Genomic DNA, 22,146 nt, shown 5'->3' with positions numbered 1-22,146 from the left:
ATTATCTTCATGACGAAAAATGTGGGAGTGAAATGGTTCTTCTTATCTGTAGATGTGAATTTCTTCATCATTTTAGAGAAGAACACTGCAAAAAGAAAAAAAGAAAAAAAATAAGCTTCATTCCAGCGCTCCTGTCGACTCGTCATTTTTCAGTTGTTAAGACGCGTGTAGAAATCTCTGCAGAGACGAGAGAGTCGAGGTCAGTGGTTGTTGTGCCGTGTTTAATGTCCCAAAAGCTCTTTTGAAAGGGAAATAATGAGTTCAACGATTTGATCGGCGATCTGCCTGATATAATACCCGTAAGAAATGGATGTTGTTTTCGGCCTGCGAGAGCTGCTCCAGCTCGGTGCTTCTCCTCTGCAGCTCATCGATTTCTTCTTCCAGCTGTTCGACGAGCTCTTTACTCTGCGTCTCTTTTGGATTTTCTCCGCCGAGCTCCGCGGACAGTTTGATTTTCTCCGCTTGACTCCGTCTCTCTTGAATCTCTTGCTGGAGTTTCGTCTTTCTCCGTTTCAGGCTAACCTGTGTGGTTGAAGACATCAACGTCAGTACCGCCGAGTCGGCTCGTGACGAACTACAGACACGTTGGAAGTGACGTAAAAAGAAACCGGTGGTTAGACGGTTGTTCTCCGAGTGTTGCATGAAGGTTTCGCTCTCATTAACTTTCCACTTTTGTTTGGTTTGTTTTGCAATCGGGATCATTGTTTGATTAACGGTGGTACTTCGTATAATCGGAACATTTTTGAAACCTTCGTGTCAAGTCTGCGGTTTTAGAACCGGGCGCCGGTAAAAACAGCGGAAATAAGGAAGAACGACAGTCGCACGTACTAATCGATTTTCTTCATATCATAACGGCTATTCGAATATTTCAATATTTGAAAATCATGTCCCGTCCCTATGACAAACAAAAGTAACTTTTTGTCAAACATCATTTGCAAATAGAGACAGTAATGGACTTATCCTAAATGGCAATTTTATTTAACAACAGTTTTGTATTTACCTCAAGCACAGAAGACTGCAAACTCTCTGCAGAATAAAACTTAAAGTTTGTCAACACCAGCCATTATAAGATAGCGGTCATTCCAGGCTATGCTTAAAATCCCTGTTTAATAACTTGAATGTGTTTTTTTTTTTTTTATTATTATTATTATTTGCTTGTGAATTCAACTGTTATTTTGAAAGTTGCGTAGTCGCACTAAAATCTTTTGTCTGTAAAAATCAGTATTCCCGTTTCACAAGTGTTTACGCGACTGCATTGCGCTTTTATTATACTCCACCTTCATCTTCGCCGCCTCCCTGCTGACGGAGACCAAGTGGTGGCCCCTGTGCTCCGTCTGGGCACACATGGCGCAAATGCACGTCCGGTCACTCCTGCAGAACTTCTCCAGCCGCCTCCAGTGCAGTTTACACACCGAGCCCTCCAGGTTCTTCACCACGCTGATCAGCAGGTGGCGCCCGAGATCCTCCCTCTGGTAGTGAGTCTCCAGGTGAGCGGCGCAGTACGACGCCAGGCACGCCAGGCACGACTTGACCGCCGGGCGCTCTGCGGGGCAGAAATCGCAGGGAACCTCTCCGGCTTTTAAAGGCGCGGGCGTACTTCAGGATTTACTTTGCAATGACTGCAACAAAATATGAAATAAGGTATTCTAACAAATATCAAGGTGTGGCTTTTTGTCATGATTTAAATGAGACTGAACTGAAATTATGCCATTTTGTCATTGTGCTAAAATGAATATAAATATTATATATTAAAACATATTTGCTAACCTACATCCTGTTGCCTGAAGTTTTTTTTTCTTTTCCAGAGATGGCTGAGAGGCTACACAATCCGAAGATAATGTATTGAGAAAAGAAAATTTACCATGTTTACTGATATTAATGCCTTTTCTGATAATTATCTAAATAATGGTGATGGTTTAGGGTGGACATTGGGCCCATAGGCCCCAAGATGATGACAGAAAAGAACACATTTACAGCAGTACCTGGCGTTACCCTAGGCAACTTGCGCTAAATTTGCATATGCATCAGGGGGCGTGGCCAGTCTAACGTGGCGTGGCATTAGATGTCTATAATACAGTCTACCACTTTAATGTGGCAAATGCCGCCAGCACATGGGTTGTACCGGTGACAAAGGAGCGGCATGCCTCCAGGTGAAGGTAGATACCCCTGAAGGAGTTGGTACACCACCGGGAATCCGTACATCCCGCTTTCCACCAAGTTAAATACTAACTGGCAATTTATGGTCTCGCCGTCTTTCACGTTTTCAGTCCGACCGGAAATGACGCGTGAGGTCAAACTGGCAGGTGAAAGGTCTCACGGGACGGGACCGGACGTGACCCCCCCCCAAAAAAATAAAATAAAACAGCCAACAACAACAATGTGCAACGGAAAAGCGGCTTTTGGGCTTTATTTTATAAAGCCACGAAAAAAGAGCAAGAACCGACAGCAGCACGTGCAACAACAACAACAACAACAACACAAGTGACTCGCGCACTGTTTGCCGGTAAAGCAGCTAAGGAGAATAAGCTTGCGGCTAACAGCAGCAAAGAAGAGCTCAAAGAGATTGGTAATGAGGTAAGTCAAGTTTATTCACAGTAGAGATATCAATTACACAACTGTAACTCCAGGTGTTTTATATTGGGTGTAAAAACCACAGTAACCCTCAGAGACCCGCCCACATTGCCGTCTTTCAGTAGCTGTAGCCACTTGGCTTTAAAACTAGACTGAAGATACTTCTATCATTTGAAACTTGCTGGTGTCAATGAGGACCTGCTGGGAAGAGGCTAAATAACATGACCCGCAGTGCCCCCCAAAAAAGACAGCAATGTGTCTAAGGGTTAAAGGCAAAAAAATAAATAAAAAATACAGCAAACAGAGTTGAAAAATAAATAAGTAAAATATGCATAGGAAGCAACTGTACAGTGAGATGTAGTGCTCATCAACCTATTATTTATGGCCTGTTTATTTGGTGATCTCACGTTGTTGCTTTGTCTATAAATATTTCATATTTTGATGATCTCATCATGAAGTTATTTTGTAAATCTGGCTCCTTAGAAGAGCCGGAGTCGTGTTTGTGTTTACATCAGCTGCTTTGTGAGTAAATAAAGTAAATGATAATGATAATAATGATAACAATAATAATAATAGTAGTAAATGACAGTGGTTGTTGTTTTATCATCGTTGTGTCTGTGTAAATCTGGCTTTCCTATAAAGCCAGTGCCGAGTCCTCTTTTCTGGTGTGTTGCACTAAATTCTAGGCTCACATGTTTATTAAACTATGGAAGAAATAAGGAGTATAAATGCAATGAAATGATGTCACTTAAAAGAGCGTCAGTCAAACCTCAAACAATTGAAAAAGAAATGATTACAATCAAGGTGATTATGTAAGACTTGTAACGGGTCTAATCACAAACACTACTAAAATCCCGTAACAAAACAGACGTTTTCCTTTCAGGAATCATCCCGTGTGATTTCCGGTTCCTTTCGAAGGAGAAATAATCAGAGGTTTGGTGTTGTCATAATCTTTCTTCACGTGTGGACTGAAGTATGGGTACAGCTCGTCTTGGAACGAGCACTCGGTGAACGAGAAGATGTGGGACTGGGCCGCTATGTCGTAGAAGGAGACGAGGCCTTCCTCGTAGTCCACGAACACGCCGACCTTCTCGGGTTTCTCTGGCGGGAAGAGGCGACGCGGCGGCGCCGTCAGGGCCGCGAACTTCTTGCCTTCGTAATGCGCCGTCACCCAGAAACCGTTGTCCGGCTTCAGCGTGAGTTTCCCCTTGCGGTTGGCTTTGCCGCTCGCCACGCCCAGATCCCAGCCGCTCTTGTTTCGCACCTCCACCTCCCAGTACGACCTCCCGGAGGTCAAGCTGTCGCGCGCCAACACGCCGCCGAACAGCTCGAACCTCCCGGGAGTGTCGTCGACTCCCTGGTCCTTCCCTCCGTCTATCACCTCCTTCCCGTCCTCAGAAAACATGAGGCGGCGGTGCGCGGTGGTCGGATCCAGCTTCACGTCCACTGTTAATTGGAGTTAATTGTTAACGGATTGTTAATTGGATTATATAAACAGTCTTTTTTTTTTTCTTTTAAAGATCTTGTCAGGAGGAATTAAAATACACATATCGCATACCTGTAAACTCTGGGACTCTCTCAACTTCTGTGGAGTGAGGGAAGAATTTTGGATCAATTAAAATCAACATTTTGCCTTTCAGCATTTAGACTTTATTAATCCCACAGTGGAGAAATGTAGTCGTCACAGCAGCGTTTACCGTCGTTAAGTCAAGTCTCTTACCAATGGAGGTTAGCGTCTCCAGTTTCTGTTGAAATTTTTCCATCATTGTCGCCATGGTTGTCCTAAAAGTGCCCAAAGACAGCGAGGTGTTGAACTTGACCTCCTTGTCTGTCATTTTGTTCGGGTCTGGAGGAGTCGGGTAGCTCTGAGAAAAAGAAGAGATGATCCAGAAATGAGGCCTTTTTTTTTTTTTTTTTTGATGATGAAGAATTCATTTTATTGTCATGCAGCTCCTGGCCGTGCACACTTTCCCTTCAGCCGTCAAACATCTCGTCTCGACAGTTGTCCGTTCCCGAGACGTTCAAAGCTTCCCTCTCACCTGCAGGAACAAGATGTGATCCTCCAGCGCAGATGTATCGTCCATCTTGGAGATGTTCATTTGGAGCTCTTCGATCTCTGCTCTCAGCTCGTTGCTGAGGTCCTCCGCTTCTTTTTCCACGACCTGCCTCCTTTCTTTTATCGGCTGAAGCATTCTCGCCTCCGCTTCCATCAGGATGGTGAACATGGCGATGAACACAGCCTCGATTTTGCCCAACTCATCCTCCAGCTTGTCCTTAAAATGCACCCCCCCCAAAAAAATAGAAAATCAGTGCATTCATTGTCTATTCGACATTTCCTTTTCTTTTTATTCTTTACTGTCCTGCATCTGGCCCTGAGAGTTGATTTCTGAACTTGAAATCAACAATTAAATGTGATAAATCTGAAACGTTAGCTTCGTATTGAACTGCAGTGATTTGGTGCGAACGAATCTTGACTGTATTTCTGGGTCAGGTTTGGTGTTTGGCCCTCAAAGTTCCAATTCTCCTGACAGCACCACGGGTCGGACACGTCACGTGTGCGTTGCCGTTTTGTTCTTTGTCGGCGATTTGTCTGCCCAATTTTGTTGACTTCCTGATTTGATTATTTTCCCTTGATTCTGCACCTCTAGAGGTTAAACGAGGTCTAGTTTTTCTCAGTTTTGTGTGTATTCTTGTTCTTACCTACCCACAGATAACGTTTACATAGTTGGCCATGTTTTAAGTGGTAAAACATACATTTATTCTCGTATTAATTTCATAACTGTTTTACATGCAGTGTTTGTTAGTACTTGAAAGACCAGGAACTAACGACCTTGTCATAATAACAGACAAACGGGTGTTTTGTTCTGAAAGCTGACCAGATTCTCGATGCCGTGCAGCTCGATGCTACTTCTGTCAAAAAAAACGATTAAACGCATATATATAAATATATATACAAATATATATATATATATATATGCGTTTTTAACTTCGACGGACCGGTCCGGTTGACTTTTCAAATCCCGGATCCGTCCTGACTTCGCGTCAGCTTACCTTGATGCTCTTGAGATCTGCGTCGATCTTATCCAGCTTTATTTTTCTCCCGTGAATTTTCTGCTGAAACTTGGCCTTGATCTCGTCAAGTTCAGCCTGTAGCAGACAAAATGCAAATTATTACGCAAAACTCTTTACATTTGCATCGTTTGTGTCGGATGACGTGACGTCAATATGAACTGCCGTCGAGAATTAAAACACGCGAGGGCGTTCCACGCGTCACTCTTACCTTCTTCGCGTCCCATTCGCATTCAGTGGAGACGACGTCCGCCAGACCATCTTCCATGCAGTGAACGCAGATGCAGATCTGCCGCCTCCTGTTGTACAGCTTTAAGGGGAGTCCGTGCTCCAGACAGGCCCTCGCGTCCAGATCCTCCACGGGCTCCACCAACTTGTGGCCCTTCAGCCTTTCGGCCGTGTAATGGTTCTCCAGGTGGGTCGCGCAGAACGAGTTGAGACACAAGAGGCAGGACTTCTTCGCCCGTCGCTTCGGCGGCGCGCAGACGTCGCACGCCACCGCGCCAGCGCCGCCACCGAACTCGTCCTCGTCCTCGTTCTCATCCTCGTCCTCGTTCTCGTCCTCGTTCTCGTTGTCGTTCTCGTCCTCGTCCTCGTCCTCGTTCTCATCCTCGTTGTCGTTCTCGTCCTCATCCTCGTCCTCGTTCTCGTCCTTGTCCCTCGTCTTCACCCACTGAGCGATCTCTCGGAGGACGACGTTCACGTCGGGGATTTTGCTCACGTGCGTCTTGCACAGCGGGCACACGCTTTCGTTGTACCGGACGGCGCGGCGGAGACATTTGTCGCAGAAGGAGTGGTCGCAGAGCGTGGTGACGGGATACTCGAAGGCTTTCTCGCAGATGGAGCAGATCAGGTTGTCCTCTAGCGAGCGGCGCTCGGCGGTGGGTGCAGAAGTGGAGGCCATGTCTGCTCAAAGACAGCAACGGAAATATTCACCAATTACAGATATGACAGTGAAGTGTTGGCGCGTGTTTTGTTTTTGTTTGCTTTTTATTCAAATGTTTGAGGAAATAAAGCGGCAGCTTGCAAATTTAAGAGAGAAGAGAAAAAGGGTGATGGAGTCAGGGAAGTCAGAATGATGACATTTTAGAAATATCTTTTTGAAGCCAAACACTACCGGTAAAAAAAAAAGAAAAAAGATATCGCCATGAAACTTCCCCAGTTATTTATCAAAATTAATATAATTATTTTTTGAATTTGCATGTCTGCATATGCAAATGAGACTTTATGTAATTAAGTGTCAATTTGCATACATTTCCACAACATAAATGTAAAACCTTGGATGGAGCCAGGTTCAAAATCCTTCTGTCATTTTGTCGACATAGATTTCTCTTTTCATCATTAAAACAAAATCAGTAAATATTGACAACAGCCCAAATATTTTATAAAAAATAAAGTTATTGTATAAATTAGGCCATTAATGATCTACGAACAAATCCCTCTTTAAAAAAATACTAACTACAATAATTTACAGGTCATACAAAACATAGTTACAGAAAAGGTCATTTAATTCCAGAAATTTAAATTCAAATTAACAGTTCTTGAGAAATTTGGATTTCAGAACTCCTTCTGAGTGAGAAACAATTCCCAATATATCATTTTAGATGCACAAATGTGCAATTAACTACAGTATAAAGTTTCTCCAGACCGTTGAATACTAGCACACGCGTCGCACCGTCGTAGCTCCGAGGTATTAGTGATCCCACACCCGCTGAGTAAATCAACCTGGTGCGTGCGTGCTAAATCACCAGACCCGAAAGTTACAAAAGCATTGAACAAACACACCACGCAAGATCCACACGGTTTAAAAAGCATCTCACACTGTGAAGTCATTTGAAAAAAAAAGGAAGGAACCATAAAGTCTTGTTGAAGAAAAGAAGCAGAGGTGAACACCTTTTGATACGTTACCTTTCAGCTGTGGAGATGCTGCTGACTCCCAGGGCGTGGTTTCTCCTCTCTTATCTTCACAGCCACGTCTTGGGCGTGTCTCATTCCTTTGGGAACTTTCCATCAGTGTTGAGTTTCGTTTCCTAAAGAATCGTTGCTCAATGCAAATGCCCATTTCCCTGCAAAACTGAACGTAAACCCAAACTGCAAGTTTCATCATTTGTGAACGAGCCAGAGGCAGAACTCCCAACAAGCAAGTCAAAACGTGAATTTAATGATATTATCTTTCCTGGCAAAGGCACGATATCTTAGTTTTTCAGTCTTTGTTAATGACTAATTACTTCCCTTTATTACATCATCCATTCAGGTATAAGTTACATTCATGCAGCCAAGTTCACTTCATTTTTTTTCATTTACTGGATCTTCATTCGCTTTTTCTTTAAATCAGCATAAATTGTCTTTTGTTTCAGATTCATTTCGACAAAAGAAATTGAAGTAGTTACAGTTCAGCGGGGAATACTATCGAATGTGAAATTAAAGGCAGACAGACTGTGAACTACAGGCTCGCATGGTTCCCAAACAAGCTTCAAGAATCTGCAGTGAACTTTGAAACGTGAAATACCAAAAATGCTTATTTAACTCTTAAAAACGGTTTACAAATGCTCACAGGAGAGCCAACTGCCGACGTAACGCTGTTAGTTTTGGCCATTATCTTCATGACGAAAAATGTGGGAGTGAAATGGTTCTTCTTATTTAACTATCCACCAGAGTGTGAATATGTGATTTTCACAGTGTCAAACTCCTCCTTTACAGCCACAAGACACAATCTAACTACTGTAGATGTGAATTTAGGTTAGGTTAGGTTAGGTAGTTACTTTATTAATCCCCGAGGGGAAATTTCTTCATCATTTTAGAGAAGAACATGGCAAAAAGAAAAAAAAGAAGCTTCGTTCCAGCGCTCCTGTCGACTCGTCAGTTTTTCAGTCGTTAAGACGCGTGTAGAAATCTCTGCAGAGACAAGAGAGTCGAGGTCAGTGGTTGTTGTGCCGTGTTTAATGTCCCAAAAGCTCTTTTGAAAGGGAAATAATGAGTTCAACGATTTGATCGGCGATCTGCCTGATATAATACCCGTAAGAAATGGATGTTGTCTTCGGCCTGCGAGAGCTGCTCCAGCTCGGCGCTTCTCCTCTGCAGCTCATCGATTTCTTCTTCCAGCTGTTCGACGAGCTCTTTACTCTGCGTCTCTTTTGGATTTTCTCCGCCGAGCTCCGCGGACAGTTTGATTTTCTCCGCTTGACTCCGTCTCTCTTGAATCTCTTGCTGGAGTTTCATCTTTCTCCGTTTCAGGCTAACCTGTGTGGTTGAAGACATCAACGTCAGTACCGCCGAGTCGGCTCGTGACGAACTACAGACACGTTGGAAGTGACGTAAAAAGAAACCGGTGGTTAGACGGTTGTTCTCCAAGTGTTGCATGAAGGTTTCGCTCTCATTAACTTTCCACTTTTGTTTGGTTTGTTTTGCAATCGGGATCATTGTTTGATTAACGGTGGTACTTCGTATAATCGGAACATTTTTGAAACCTTCATGTCATGTCTGCGGTTTTAGAACCGGGCGCCGGTAAAAACAGCGGAAATAAGGAAGAACGACAGTCGCACGTACTAATCGATTTTCTTCATATCATAACGGCTATTCGAATATTTCAATATTTGAAAATCATGTCCCGTCCCTATGACAAACAAAAGTAACTTTTTGTCAAACATCATTTGCAAATAGAGACAGTAATGGACTTATCCTAAATGGCAATTTTATTTAACAGCAGTTTTGTATTTAGCTCAAGCACAGAAGACTGCAAACTCTCTGCAGAATAAAACTTAAAGTTTGTCAACACCAGCCATTATAAGATAGCGGCCATTCCAGGCTATGCTTAAAATCCCTGTTTAATAACTTGAATGTGTTTTTTTTTTATTATTATTATTATTATTTGCTTGTGAATTCAACTGTTATTTTGAAAGTTGCGTAGTCGCACTAAAATCTTTTGTCTGTAAAAATCAGTATTCCCGTTTCACAAGTGTTTACGCGACTGCATTGCGCTTTTATTATACTCCACCTTCATCTTCGCCGCCTCCCTGCTGACGGAGACCAAGTGGTGGCCCCTGTGCTCCGTCTGGGCACACATGGCGCAAATGCACGTCCGGTCACTCCTGCAGAACTTCTCCAGCCGCCTCCAGTGCAGTTTACACACCGAGCCCTCCAGGTTCTTCACCACGCTGATCAGCAGGTGGCGCCCGAGATCCTCCCTCTGGTAGTGAGTCTCCAGGTGAGCGGCGCAGTACGACGCCAGGCACGCCAGGCACGACTTGACCGCCGGGCGCTCTGCGGGGCAGAAATCGCAGGGAACCTCTCCGGCTTTTAAAGGCGCGGGCGTACTTCAGGATTTACTTTGCAATGACTGCAACAAAATATGAAATAAGGTATTCAAACAAATATCAAGGTGTGGCTTTTTGTCATGATTTAAATGAGACTGAACTGAAATTATGCCATTTTGTCATTGTGCTAAAATGAATATAAATATTATATATTAAAACATATTTGCTAACCTACATCCTGTTGCCTGAAGTTTTTTTTTCTTTTCCAGAGATGGCTGAGAGGCTACACAATCCGAAGATAATGTATTGAGAAAAGAAAATTTACCATGTAAAGTTGTTTAAAAAAAAAAAAATTAAATTGCATTTGATTTACTGATATTAATGCCTTTTCTGATAATTATCTAAATAATGGTGATGGTTTAGGGTGGACATTGGGCCCATAGACCCCAAGATGATGACAGAAAAGAACACATTTACAGCAGTACCTGGCGTTACCCTAGGCAACTTGTGCTAAATTTGCATATGCATCAGGGGGCGTGGCCAGTCTAACGTGGCGTGGCATTAGATGTCTATAATACAGTCTACCACTTTAATGTGGCAAATGCCGCCAGCACATGGGTTGTACCGGTGACAAAGGAGCGGCATGCCTCCAGGTGAAGGTAGATACCCCTGAAGGAGTTGGTACACCACCGGGAATCCGTACATCCCGCTTTCCACCAAGTTAAATACTAACTGGCAATTTATGGTCTCGCCGTCTTTCACGTTTTCAGTCCGACCGGAAATGACGCGTGAGGTCAAACTGGCAGGTGAAAGGTCTCACGGGACGGGACCGGACGTGACCCCCCCCCAAAAAAATAAAATAAAACAGCCAACAACAACAATGTGCAACGGAAAAGCGGCTTTTGGGCTTTATTTTATGAAGCCACGAAAAAAGAGTAAGAACTGACAGCAGCACGTGCAACAACAACAACAACAACAACACAGGTAACTTGCGCACTGTTTGCCGGTCAAGCAGCTTAGGAGAATAAGCTTGCGGCTAACAGCAGCAAAGAAGAGGTCAAAGAGATTGATAATGAAGTAAGTCAAGTTTATTCACAGTAGAGATATCAATTACACAACTGTAACTCCAGGTGTTTTATATTGGGTGTAAAAACCACAGTAACCCTCAGAGACCCGCCCACATTGCCGTCTTTCAGCAGCTGTAGCCACTTAGCTTTAAAACTAGACTGAAGATACTTCTATCATTTGAAACTTGCTGGTGTCAATGAGGACCTGCTGGGAAGAGGCTAAATAACATGACCCGCAGTGCCCCACAAAAAAGACAGCAATGTGTCTGAGTTGTGTGTCTCAGGGTTAAAGGCAAAAAAATAAATAAAAAATACAGCAAACAGAGTTGAAAAATAAATAAGTAAAATATGCATAGGAAGCAACTGTACAGTGAGATGTAGTGCTCATCAACGTATTGTTTATGGCCTGTTTATTTGGTGATCTCACGTTGTTGCTTTGTCTATAAATATTTCATATTTTGATGATCTCATCATGAAGTTATTTTGTAAATCTGGCTCCTTAGAAGAGCCGGAGTCGTGTTTGTGTTTACATCAGCTGCTTTGTGAGTAAATAAAGTAAATGATAGTGATAATAATAATAACAATAATAATAATAGTAGTAAATGACAGTGGTTGTTGTTTTATCATCGTTGTGTCTGTGTAAATCTGGCTTTCCTATAAAGCCAGTGCCGAGTCCTCTTTTCTGGTGTGTTGCACTAAATTCTAGGCTCACATGTTTATTAAACTATGGAAGAAATAAGGTGTATAAATGCAATGAAATGATGTCACTTCAAAGAGCGTCAGTCAAACCTCAAACAATTGAAAAAGAAATGATTACAATCAAGGTGATTATGTAAGACTTGTAACGGGTCTAATCACAAACACTACTAAAATCCCGTAACAAAACAGACGTTTTCCTTTCAGGAATCATCCCGTGTGATTTCCGGTTCCTTTCGAAGGAGAAATAATCAGAGGTTTGGTGTTGTCATAATCTTTCTTCACGTGTGGACTGAAGTATGGGTACAGCTCGTCTTGGAACGAGCACTCGGTGAACGAGAAGATGTGGGACTGGGCCACTATGTCGTAGAAGGAGACGAGGCCTTCCTCGTAGTCCACGAACACGCCGACCTTCTCGGGTTTCTCTGGCGGGAAGAGGCGACGCGGCGGCGCAGTCAGGGCCGCGAACTTGTTGCCTTCGTAATGCGCCGTCACCCAGAAACCGTTGTCCGGCTTCAGCGTGAGTTTCCCCTTGCGGTTGGCTTTGCCGCTCGCCACGCCCAGATTCCAGGCGCTCTTGTTTCGCACCTCCACCTCCCAGTACGACCTCCCGGAGGTCAAGCTGTCGCGCGCCACCACGCCGCCGAACAGCTCGAACCTCCCGGGAGTGTCGTCGACTCCCTGGTCCTTCCCTCCGTCTATCACCTCCTTCCCGTCGTCAGAAAATATGATGCGGCGGTGCGCGGTGGTCGGATCCAGCTTCAAGTCCACTGTTAATTGGAGTTAATTGGATTATATAAACAGTCTTTTTTTTTTTCTTTTAAAGATCTTGTCAGGAGGAATTATAATACACATATCGCATACCTGTAAACTCTGGGACTCTCTCAAGTTCTGTGGAGTGAGGGAAGAATTTTGGATCAATTAAAATCAACATTTTGCCTTTCAGCATTTAGACTTTATTAATCCCACAGTGGAGAAATGTAGTCGTCACAGCAGCGTTTATCGTCTTTAAGTCAAGTCTCTTACCAATGGAGGTTAGCGTCTCCAGTTTCTGTTGAAATTTTTCCATCATTGTCGCCATGGTTGTCCTAAAAGTGCCCAAAGACAGCGAGGTGTTGAACTTGACCTCCTTGTCTGTCATTTTGTTCGGGTCTGGAAGGGTCGGGTAGCTCTGAGAAAAAGAAGAGATGATCCAGAAATGAGGCCTTTTTTTTTTTTTTTGATGATGAAGAAGTCATTTTATTGTTATGCAGCTCCTGGCCGTGCACACTTTCCCTTCAGCCGTCAAACATCTCGTCTCGACAGTTGTCCGTTCCCGAGACGTTCAAAGCTTCCCTCTCACCTGCAGGAACAAGATGTGATCCTCCAGCGCAGATGTATCGTCCATCTTGGAGATGTTCATCTGGAGCTCTTCGATCTCTGCTCTCAGCTGATTGCTGAGGTCCTCCGCTTCTTTTTCCACGACCTGCCTCCTTTCTTTTATCGGCTGAAGCATTCTCGCCTTCGCTTCCTTCAGAATGGCGAACATGGCGGTGAACACAGCCTCGATATTGCCCCACTCATCCTTCAGCTTGTCCTTAAAATGCACCCCCCCCCCAAAAAAATTAAAAAAAATCAGTGCATTCATTGTCTATTTGACATTTCCTTTTCTTTTTATTCTTTACTGTCCTGCATCTGGCACTGAGAGTTGATTTCTGAACTTGAAATCAACAATTAAATGTGATAAATCTGAAACGTTAGCTTCGTATTGAACTGCAGTGATTTGGTGCGAACGAATCTTGACTGTATTTCTGGGTCAGGTTTGGTGTTTGGCCCTCAAAGTTCCAATTCTCCTGACAGCACCACTGGTCGGACACGTCACGTGTGCGTTGCCGTTTTGTTCTTTGTCGGCGATTTGTCTGCCCAATTTTGTTGACTTCCTGATTTGATTATTTTCCCTTGATTCTGCACCTCTAGAGGTTAAACGAGGTCTAGTTTTTCTCAGTTTTGTGTGTATTCTTGTTCTTTCCTACCCACAGATAACGTTGACATCGTTGGCCATGTTTTAAGTGGTAAAACATACATTTATTCTCGTATTAATTTCATAACTGTTTTACATGCAGTGTTTGTTAGTACTTGAAAGACCAGGAACTAACGACCTTGTCATAATAATAGACAAACGGGTGTTTTGTTCTGAAAGCTGACCAGATTCTCGATGCCGTGTAGGTCGATGCTACTTCTGTCAAAAAAACGATTAAACGCATATATATATAGATATATATATATATATAGATATATATATATATATAGAACTTCGACGGACCGGTCCGGTTGACTTTTCAAATCCCGGATCCGTCCTGACTTCGCGTCAGCTTACCTTGATGCTCTTGAGAACTGCTTTGATCTCATCCAACTTCATTTCTCTCCTGTGAATTTTCTGCTGAAACTCGGCCTTGATCTCGTCAAGTTCAGCCTGTTGCAGACAAAATGCAAATTATTACGCAAAACTCTTCACATTTGCATCGTTTGTGTCAGATGATGTGACGTCAATATGAACTGCCGTCGAGAATTAAAACACGCGATGGCGTTCCACGCGTCACTCTTACCTTCTTCGCGGACCATTCGCATTCGGTGGAGACGACGTCCGCCAGACCATCTTCCATGCAGTGAACGCAGATGCAGATCTGCCGCCTCCTGTTGTACAGCTCAAAGGGGAGTCCGTGCTCCAGACAGGCCCTCACGTCCAGATCCTCCACGGGCTCCACCAACTTGTGGCCCTTCAGCCTTTTGGCCGTGTAATGGTTCTCCAGGTGGGTCGCGCAGAACGAGTTGAGACACAAGAGGCAGGACTTCTTCGCCCGCCGCTTTGGCCACGCGCAGACGTCGCACGCCACCTCGCCGGCGCCGCCGCCGAACACGTCCTCGTCCTCATTCTCGTTCTCATCCTCGTTCTCGTTGTCGTTCTCGTCCTCATCCTCGTCCTCGTCCTCGTTGTCGTTCTCGTCCTCATCCTTGTCCTCGTTCTCGCCCTCGTTCTCGTCCTCATCCTCGTTCTTGTTCTCATCCTCGTCCCTCATCTTCACCCACTGAGCGATCTCTCGGAGGACGACGTTCACGTCGGGGATTTTGCTCACGTGCGTCTTGCACAGCGGGCACACGCTTTCGTTGTACCGGACGGCGCGGCGGAGACATTTGTCGCAGAAGGAGTGGCCGCAGAGCGTGGTGACGGGATACTCGAAGGCTTTCTCACAGATGGAGCAGATCAGGTTGTCCTCCAGAGAGCGGCGCTCGGCGGTGGGTGCAGAAGTGGAGGCCATGTCTGCTCAAAGACAGCAACGGAAAGATTCACCAATTACAGATATGACAGTGAAGTGTTGGCGTGTTTTTTTTGTTTTTGCTTTTTATTCAAATGTTTGAGTAAATAAAGCGGCAGCTTGCAAATTTAAGAGAGAAGAGAAAAAGGGTGATGGAGTCAGGGAAGTCAGAATGATGACATTTTAGAAATATCTTTTTGAAGCCGAACACTACCGGTAAAAAAAAAAAGAAAAAAGATATCGCCATGAAACTTCCCCAGTTATTTATCAAAATTAATGTAATTATTTTTTTGAATTTGCATGTCTGCATATGCAAATGAGACTTTATGTAATTAAGTGTCAATTTGCATACATTTCCACAACATAAATGTAAAACCTTGGATGGAGCCAGGTTCAAAATCCTTCTGTCATTTTGTCGACATAGATTTCTCTTTTCATCATTAAAAAAAATCAGTAAATATTGACAACAGCCCAAATATTTTATAAAAAATAAAGTTATTGTATAAATTAGGCCATTAATGATCTACGAACAAATCCCTCTGTAAAAAAATACTAACTACAATAATTTACAGGTCATACAAAACATAGTTACAGAAAAGGTCATTTAATTCCAGAAATTTAAATTCAATTTAACAGTTCTTGAGAATTTTGGATTTCAGAACTCCTTCCGAGTGAGAAACAATTCCCAATATATCATTTTAGATGCACAAATGTGCAATTAACTACAGTATAAAGTTTCTCCAGACCGTTGAATACTAGCACACGCGTCGCACCGTCGTAGCTCCGAGGTATTAGTGATCCCACACCTGCTGAGTAAATCAACCTGGTGCGTGCGTGCTAAATCACCATACCCGAAAGTTACAAAAGCGTTGAACAAACATACCACGCAAGATCCACACGGTTTAAAAAGCATCTCACACTGTGAAGTCATTTAAAAAAAAAAGGAAGGAACCATAAAGTCTTGTTGAAGAAAAGAAGCAGAGGTGAGCACCTTTTGATACGTTACCTTTCAGCTGTGGAGATGCTGCTGACTCCCAGGGCGTGGTTTCTCCTCTCTTATCTTCACAGCCAATTCTTGGGCGTGTCTCATTCCTTTGGGAATTTTCCATCAGTGTTGAGTTTCGTTTCCTAAAGGATCGTTGCTCAATGCAAATGCCCATTTCCCTGCTAAACTGAAAGTAAACCCAAACTGCAAGTTTCATCATTGGTGAACGAGCCAGAGGCAGAACTCCCAACAAGCAAGTCAAAACGTGAATTTAATGATGTTTTCTTTCCTGGCAAAGGCACGATATCTTAATTTTTCAGTCTTTGTTAATGACTAATTACTTCCCTTTATTACATCATCCATTCAGGTATAAGTTACATTCATGCAGCCAAGTTCAATTCATTTTTTTCATTTACTGGATCTTCATTCACCTTTTCTTTAAATCAGCATAAATTGCCTTTTGTTTCAGATTCATTTCGACAAAAGAAATTGAAGTAGTTACAGTTCAGCGGGGAATACTATCGAATGTGAAATTAAAGGCAGACAGACTGTGAACTACAGGCTCGCATGGTTCCCAAACAAGCTTCAAGAATCTGCAGTGAACTTTGAAACGTGAAATACCAAAAATGCTTATTTAACTCTTAAAAACGGTTTACAAATGCTCACAGGAGAGCCAACTGCCGACGTAACGCTGTTAGTTTTGGCCATTATCTTCATGACGAAAAATGTGGGAGTGAAATGGTTCTTCTTATCTGTAGATGTGAATTTCTTCATCATTTTAGAGAAGAACACTGCAAAAAGAAAAAAAGAAAAAAAATAAGCTTCGTTCCAGCGCTCCTGTCGACTCGTCAGTTTTTCAGTTGTTAGGACGCGTGTAGAAATCTCTGCAGAGACGAGAGAGACGAGGTCAGTGGTTGTTGTGCCGTGTTTAATGTCCCAAAAGCTCTTTTGAAAGGGACATAATGAGTTCAACGATTTGATCGGCGATCTGCCTGATATAATACCCGTAAGAAATGGATGTTGTCTTCGGCCTGCGAGAGCTGCTCCAGCTCGGCGCTTCTCCTCTGCAGCTCATCGATTTCTTCTTCCAGCTGTTCGACGAGCTCTTTACTCTGCGTCTCTTTTGGATTTTCTCCGCCGAGCTCCGCGGACAGTTTGATTTTCTCCGCTTCACTCCGTCTCTCTTGAATCTCTTGCTGGAGTTTCGTCTTTCTCCGTTTCAGGCTAACCTGTGTGGTTGAAGACATCAACGTCAGTACCGCCGAGTCGGCTCGTGACGAACTACAGACACGTTGGAAGTGACGTAAAAAGAAACCGGTGGTTAGACGGTTGTTCTCCAAGTGTTGCATGAAGGTTTCGCGCTCATTAACTTTCCACTTTTGTTTGGTTTGTTTTGCAATCGGGATCATTGTTTGATTAACGGTGGTACTTCGTATAATCAGAACATTTTTGAAACCTTCGTGTCAAGTCTGCGGTTTTAGAACCGGGCGCCGGTAAAAACAGCGGAAATAAGGAAGAACGACAGTCGCACGTACTAATCGATTTTCTTCATATCATAACGGCTATTTGAATATTTCAATATTTGAAAATCATGTCCCGTCCTTATGACAAACAAAAGTAACTTTTTGTCAAACATCATTTGCAAATAGAGACAGTTATGGACTTATCCTAAATGGCAATTTTATTTAACAGCAGTTTTGTATTTACCTCAAGCACAGAAGACTGCAAACTCTCTGCAGAATAAAACTTAATGTTTGTCAACACCAGCCATTATAAGATAGCGGTCATTCCAGGCTATGCTTAAAATCCCTGTTTAATAACTTGAATGTGTTTGTTTTTTTATTATTATTATTATTTGCTTGTGAATTCAACTGTTATTTTGAAAGTTGCGTAGTCGCACTAAAATCTTTTGTCTGTAAAAATCAGTATTCCCGTTTCACAAGTGTTTACGCGACTGCATTGCGCTTTTATTATACTCCACCTTCATCTTCACCGCCTCCCTGCTGACGGAGACCAAGTGGTGGCCCCTGTGCTCCGTCTGGGCACACATGGCGCAAATGCACGTCCGGTCACTCCTGCAGAACTTCTCCAGCCGCCTCCAGTGCAGTTTACACACCGAGCCCTCCAGGTTCTTCACCACGCTGATCAGCAGGTGGCGCCCGAGATCCTCCCTCTGGTAGTGAGTCTCCAGGTGAGCGGCGCAGTACGACGCCAGGCACGCCAGGCACGACTTGACCGCCGGGCGCTCTGCGGGGCAGAAATCGCAGGGAACCTCTCCGGCTTTTAAAGGCGCGGGCGTACTTCAGGATTTACTTTGCAATGACTGCAACAAAATGTGAAATAAGGTATTCAAACAAATATCAAGGTGTGGGTTTTTGTCATGATTTAAATGAGACTGAACTGAAATTATGCCATTTTGTCATTGTGCTAAAATGAATATAAATATTAAATGTTAAAATATATTTGCTAACCTACATCCTGTTGCCTGAAGTTTTTGTTTCTTTTCCAGAGATGGCTGAGAGGCTACACAATCCAAAGATAATGTATTGAGAAAAGAAAATTTACCATGTAAAGTTGTTGTTTTAAAAAGAAAATTAAATTGCATTTGATTTACTGATATTAATGCCTTTTCTGATAATTATCTATATAATGGTGATGGTTTAGGGTGGACATTGGGCCCATAGACCCAAAGATGATGACACAAAAGAACACATTTACAGCAGTACCTGGCGTTACCCTAGGCAACTTGCGCTAAATTTGCATATGCATCAGGGGGCGTGGCCAGTCTAACGTGGCGTTTCATTAGACGTCTATAATACAGTCTACCACTTTAATGTGGCAAATGCCGCGAGCACACGGGTTGTACCGGTGACAAAGGAGCGGCATGCCTCCAGGTGAAGGTAGATACCCCTGAAGGAGTTGGTACACCACCGGGAATCCGTACATCCCGCTTTCCACCAAGTTAAATACTAACTGGCAATTTATAGTCTCGCCGTCTTTCACGTTTTCAGTCCGACCGGAAATGACGCGTGAGGTCAAACTGGCAGGTGAAAGGTCTCACGGGACGGGACCGGACGTGACCCCCCCCCCCCCCCCCCCCCAAAAAAAAATAAATAAATAAATAAATAAAATAAAACAGCCAACAACAACAATGTGCAACTGAAAAGCAGCTTTTGGGCTTTATTTTATGAAGCCACGAAAAAAGAGCAAGAACCGACAGCAGCACGTGCAACAACAACAACAACAACAACAACAACAACAACAACACAAGTGACTCGCGCACTGTTTGCCGGTAACGCAGTTTCGGAGAATAAGCTTGCGGCTAACAGCAGCAAAGAAGAGCTCAAAGAGATTGATAATGAGGTAAGTCAAGTTTATTCACAGTAGAGATATCAATTACACAACTGTAACTCCAGGTGTTTTATATTGGGTGTAAAAACCACAGTAACCCTCAGAGACCCGCCCACATTGCCGTCTTTCAGCAGCTGTAGCCACTTAGCTTTAAAACTAGACTGAAGATACTTCTATCATTTGAAACTTGCTGGTGTCAATGAGGACCTGCTGGGAAGAGGCTAAATAACATGACCCACAGTGCCCCCCAAAAAAGACAGCAATGTGTCTAAGGGTTAAAGGCAAAAAAATAAATAAAAAATACCACAAACACGCTCGCCACGCCCAGAATCCAGGCGCTCTTGTTGCGCACCTCCACCTCCCAGTACGACCTCCCGGAGGTCAAGCTGTCGCGCGCCACCACGCCGCCGAACAGCTCGAACCTCCCGGGAGTGTCGTCGACTCCCTGGTCCTTCCCTCCGTCTATCACCTCCTTCCCGTCGTCAGAAAACATGAGGCGGCGGTGCGCGGTGGTCGGATCCAGCTTCATGTCCACTGTTAATTGGAGTTAATTGTTAACGGATTGTTAATTGGATTATATAAACAGTCTTTTTTTTCTTTTAAAGATCTTGTCAGGAGGAATTAAAATACACATATCGCATACCTGTAAACTCTGGGACTCTCTCAAGTTCTGTGGAGTGAGGGAAGAATTTTGGATCAATTAAAATCAACATTTTGCCTTTCAGCATTTAGACTTTATTAATCCCACAGTGGAGAAATGTAGTCGTCACAGCAGCGTTTACCGTCGTTAAGTCAAGTCTCTTACCAATGGAGGTTAGCGTCTCCAGTTCCTGTTGAATTTTTTCCATCATTGTTGCCATGGTTTTCCTCAGGGTGCCCAAGGACAGCGAGGTGTTGAACTTGACCTCCTTGTCTGTCATTTTGTTCGGGTCTGGAGGAGTCGGGTAGCTCTGAGAAAAAGAAGAGATGATCCAGAAATGAGGCCTTTTTTTTTTTTTTTGATGATGAAGAAGTCATTTTATTGTCATGCAGCTCCTGGCCGTGCACACTTTCCCTTCAGCCGTCAAACATCTCGTCTCGACAGTTGTCCGTTCCCGAGACGTTCAAAGCTTCCCTCTCACCTGCAGGAACAAGATGTGATCCTCCAGCGCAGATGTATCGTCCATCTTGGAGATGTTCATCTGGAGCTCTTCGATCTCTGCTCTCAGCTCTTTGCTGAGGTCCTCCGCTTCTTTTTCCACGACCTGCCTCCTTTCTTTTATCGGCTGAAGCATTCTCGCCTCCGCTTCCATCAGGATGGTGAACATGGCGGTGAACACAGCCTCGATATTGCCCAACTCATCCTCCAGCTTGTCCTTAAAATGCACCCCCCCCCGCAAAAAAAAATAAAAAATCAGTGCATTCATTGTCTATTTGACATTTCCTTTTCTTTTTATTCTTTACTGTCCTGCATCTGGCCCTGAGAGTTGATTTCTGAACTTGAAATCAACAATTAAATGTGATAAATCTGAAACGTTAGCTTCGTATTGAACTGCAGTGATTTGGTGCGAACGAATCTTGACTGTATTTCTGGGTCAGGTTTGGTGTTTGGCCCTCAAAGTTCCAATTCTCCTGACAGCACCACGGGTCGGACACGTCACGTGTGCGTTGCCGTTTTGTTCTTTGTCGGCGATTTGTCTGCCCAATTTTGTTGACTTCCTGATTTGATTATTTTCCCTTGATTCTGCACCTCTAGAGGTTAAACGAGGTCTAGTTTTTCTCAGTTTTGTGTGTATTCTTGTTCTTACCTACCCACAGATAACGTTGACATAGTTGGCCATGTTTTAAGTGGTAAAACATACATTTATTCTCATATTAATTTCATAACTGTTTTACATGCAGTGTTTGTTAGTACTTGAAAGACCAGGAACTAACGACCTTGTCATAATAATAGACAAACGGGTGTTTTGTTCTGAAAGCTGACCAGATTCTCGATGCCATGGAGCTTGATGCAACTTCTGTCAAAAATCCGATTAAACGCATATATATATATATTTTTTAAACTTTGACGGACCGGTCCGGTTGACTTTTCAAATCCCGGATCCGTCCTGACTTCGCGTCAGCTTACCTTGATGCTCTTGAGATCTGCGTCGATCTTATCCAGCTTTATTTTTCTCCCGTGAATTTTCTGCTGAAACTTGGCCTTGATCTTGTCAAGTTCAGCCTGTAGCAGACAAAATGCAAATTATTACGCAAAACTCTTCACATTTGCATCGTTTGTGTCGGATGACGTGACGTCAATATGAACTGCCGTCGAGAATTAAAACACGCGATGGCGTTCCACGCGTCACTCTTACCTTCTTCGTGTACCATTCGTATTCGGTGAAGACGACGTCCGCCAGACCATCCTCCATGCAGTGAACGCAGATGCAGATCTGCCGCCTCCTGTTGTACAGCTCTAAGGGGCGTCCGTGCTCCAGACAGGCCCTCGCGTCCAGATCCTCCACGGGCTCCACCAACTTGTGGCCCTTCAGCCTTTCGGCCGTGTAATGGTTCTCCAGGTGGGTCGCGCAGAACGAGTTGAGACACAAGAGGCAGGACTTCTTCGCCCGCCGCTTCGGCGACGCGCAGACGTCGCACGCCACCTCGCCAGCGCCGCCACCGAACTCGACCTGGTCCTCGTTCTCATCCTCGTCCTCGTTCTCGCCCTCGTCCTCGTTCTCGTCCTCGTTCTCGTTCTCGTCCTCATCCTCGTTCTCGTCCTCGTCCCTCGTCTTCACCCACTGAGCGATCTCTCGGAGGACGACGTTCACGTCGGGGATTTTGCTCACGTGCGTCTTGCACAGCGGGCACACGCTTTCGTTGTACCGGACTGCGCGGCG

The 22,146-nt window shown here is 43.9% G+C and overlaps 5 protein-coding genes across 5 annotated transcripts; all 5 read right to left on the bottom strand.

Moving 5' to 3' along the window:
* Window positions 1–201: 201 nt before the first annotated feature.
* LOC138203795 (E3 ubiquitin-protein ligase TRIM47-like) lies at window positions 202–2,202 on the bottom strand. The gene is made up of 3 exons (XM_069158791.1): window positions 2,123–2,202; window positions 1,278–1,596; window positions 202–522 (listed from the first exon to the last, which is right to left on the bottom strand). The coding sequence occupies exons 1-3, from the start codon at window positions 2,200–2,202 to the stop codon at window positions 262–264; spliced, it is 660 nt and encodes a 219-aa protein (XP_069014892.1). The 3' UTR covers window positions 202–261.
* A 382-nt stretch (window positions 2,203–2,584) lies between these two features.
* On the bottom strand, window positions 2,585–7,711 carry LOC138203857 (E3 ubiquitin-protein ligase TRIM39-like). The gene is made up of 8 exons (XM_069158861.1): window positions 7,549–7,711; window positions 6,311–6,546; window positions 5,852–6,184; window positions 5,623–5,718; window positions 4,611–4,844; window positions 4,292–4,436; window positions 4,130–4,156; window positions 2,585–4,017 (listed from the first exon to the last, which is right to left on the bottom strand). The coding sequence occupies exons 1-8, from the start codon at window positions 7,700–7,702 to the stop codon at window positions 3,458–3,460; spliced, it is 1,785 nt and encodes a 594-aa protein (XP_069014962.1). The 5' UTR covers window positions 7,703–7,711; the 3' UTR covers window positions 2,585–3,457.
* Window positions 7,712–8,564: 853 nt separating this feature from the next.
* On the bottom strand, window positions 8,565–10,598 carry LOC138203794 (E3 ubiquitin-protein ligase TRIM47-like). The gene is made up of 3 exons (XM_069158790.1): window positions 10,519–10,598; window positions 9,635–9,953; window positions 8,565–8,880 (listed from the first exon to the last, which is right to left on the bottom strand). Exons 1-3 carry the CDS (start codon window positions 10,596–10,598, stop codon window positions 8,620–8,622), a joined length of 660 nt encoding a protein of 219 aa, XP_069014891.1. The 3' UTR covers window positions 8,565–8,619.
* Window positions 10,599–10,975: 377 nt separating this feature from the next.
* Window positions 10,976–14,952, bottom strand: LOC138203793 (E3 ubiquitin-protein ligase TRIM39-like). Its single transcript, XM_069158789.1, has 6 exons — window positions 14,242–14,952; window positions 14,013–14,108; window positions 12,999–13,232; window positions 12,683–12,827; window positions 12,521–12,547; window positions 10,976–12,426 (listed from the first exon to the last, which is right to left on the bottom strand). Exons 1-6 carry the CDS (start codon window positions 14,950–14,952, stop codon window positions 11,867–11,869), a joined length of 1,773 nt encoding a protein of 590 aa, XP_069014890.1. The 3' UTR covers window positions 10,976–11,866.
* Window positions 14,953–19,307: 4,355 nt separating this feature from the next.
* Window positions 19,308–22,105, bottom strand: LOC138203858 (E3 ubiquitin-protein ligase TRIM7-like). The gene is made up of 6 exons (XM_069158862.1): window positions 21,622–22,105; window positions 21,393–21,488; window positions 20,407–20,640; window positions 20,091–20,235; window positions 19,929–19,955; window positions 19,308–19,819 (listed from the first exon to the last, which is right to left on the bottom strand). Exons 1-6 carry the CDS (start codon window positions 21,676–21,678, stop codon window positions 19,554–19,556), a joined length of 825 nt encoding a protein of 274 aa, XP_069014963.1. The 5' UTR covers window positions 21,679–22,105; the 3' UTR covers window positions 19,308–19,553.
* Window positions 22,106–22,146: the final 41 nt, after the last annotated feature.

The sequence above is a fragment of the Embiotoca jacksoni genome, unplaced genomic scaffold, assembly GCF_022577435.1.
Source record: "Embiotoca jacksoni isolate LCO1_2020_lvr unplaced genomic scaffold, fEmbJac1.0.p SCAF_24, whole genome shotgun sequence".
NCBI lineage: Eukaryota > Metazoa > Chordata > Actinopteri > Embiotocidae > Embiotoca > Embiotoca jacksoni.
The sequence above is the reverse complement of the archived record's forward strand: the minus strand, read 5'-3'. Positions and strand labels throughout refer to the sequence as shown.

Bases quoted from the DNA above. Each gene is read 5' to 3' on its own strand.
- LOC138203794 (XM_069158790.1), bottom strand. From the start codon at position 10,598: ATGTACGGATTCCCGGTGGTGTACCAACTCCTTCAGGGGTATCTACCT. The intron at 9,954-10,518 runs GTACAACCCATG...TAAATCCTGAAG, and splicing joins ATGCCGCTCCTTTGTCACCG to TACGCCCGCGCCTTTAAAAG. The intron at 8,881-9,634 runs GTGGAGTATAAT...TCAACCACACAG, and splicing joins GGGAGGCGGCGAAGATGAAG to GTTAGCCTGAAACGGAGAAA.
- LOC138203793 (XM_069158789.1), bottom strand. From the start codon at position 14,952: ATGGCCTCCACTTCTGCACCCACCGCCGAGCGCCGCTCTCTGGAGGAC. The intron at 12,828-12,998 runs GTGAGAGGGAAG...TCTTTTTCTCAG, and splicing joins ATCACATCTTGTTCCTGCAG to AGCTACCCGACCCTTCCAGA. The intron at 12,427-12,520 runs GTATGCGATATG...TCCAATTAACAG, and splicing joins GAGAGTCCCAGAGTTTACAG to TGGACTTGAAGCTGGATCCG.
- LOC138203857 (XM_069158861.1), bottom strand. From the start codon at position 7,702: ATGGGCATTTGCATTGAGCAACGATTCTTTAGGAAACGAAACTCAACA. The intron at 4,845-5,622 runs GTAAGCTGACGC...GTGCATTTTAAG, and splicing joins CAGATCTCAAGAGCATCAAG to GACAAGCTGGAGGATGAGTT. The intron at 4,437-4,610 runs GTGAGAGGGAAG...TCTTTTTCTCAG, and splicing joins ATCACATCTTGTTCCTGCAG to AGCTACCCGACTCCTCCAGA.
- LOC138203795 (XM_069158791.1), bottom strand. From the start codon at position 2,202: ATGTACGGATTCCCGGTGGTGTACCAACTCCTTCAGGGGTATCTACCT. The intron at 1,597-2,122 runs GTACAACCCATG...TAAATCCTGAAG, and splicing joins ATGCCGCTCCTTTGTCACCG to TACGCCCGCGCCTTTAAAAG. The intron at 523-1,277 runs GTGGAGTATAAT...TCAACCACACAG, and splicing joins GGGAGGCGGCGAAGATGAAG to GTTAGCCTGAAACGGAGAAA.
- LOC138203858 (XM_069158862.1), bottom strand. From the start codon at position 21,678: ATGGAGGATGGTCTGGCGGACGTCGTCTTCACCGAATACGAATGGTAC. The intron at 20,641-21,392 runs GTAAGCTGACGC...GTGCATTTTAAG, and splicing joins CAGATCTCAAGAGCATCAAG to GACAAGCTGGAGGATGAGTT. The intron at 20,236-20,406 runs GTGAGAGGGAAG...TCTTTTTCTCAG, and splicing joins ATCACATCTTGTTCCTGCAG to AGCTACCCGACTCCTCCAGA.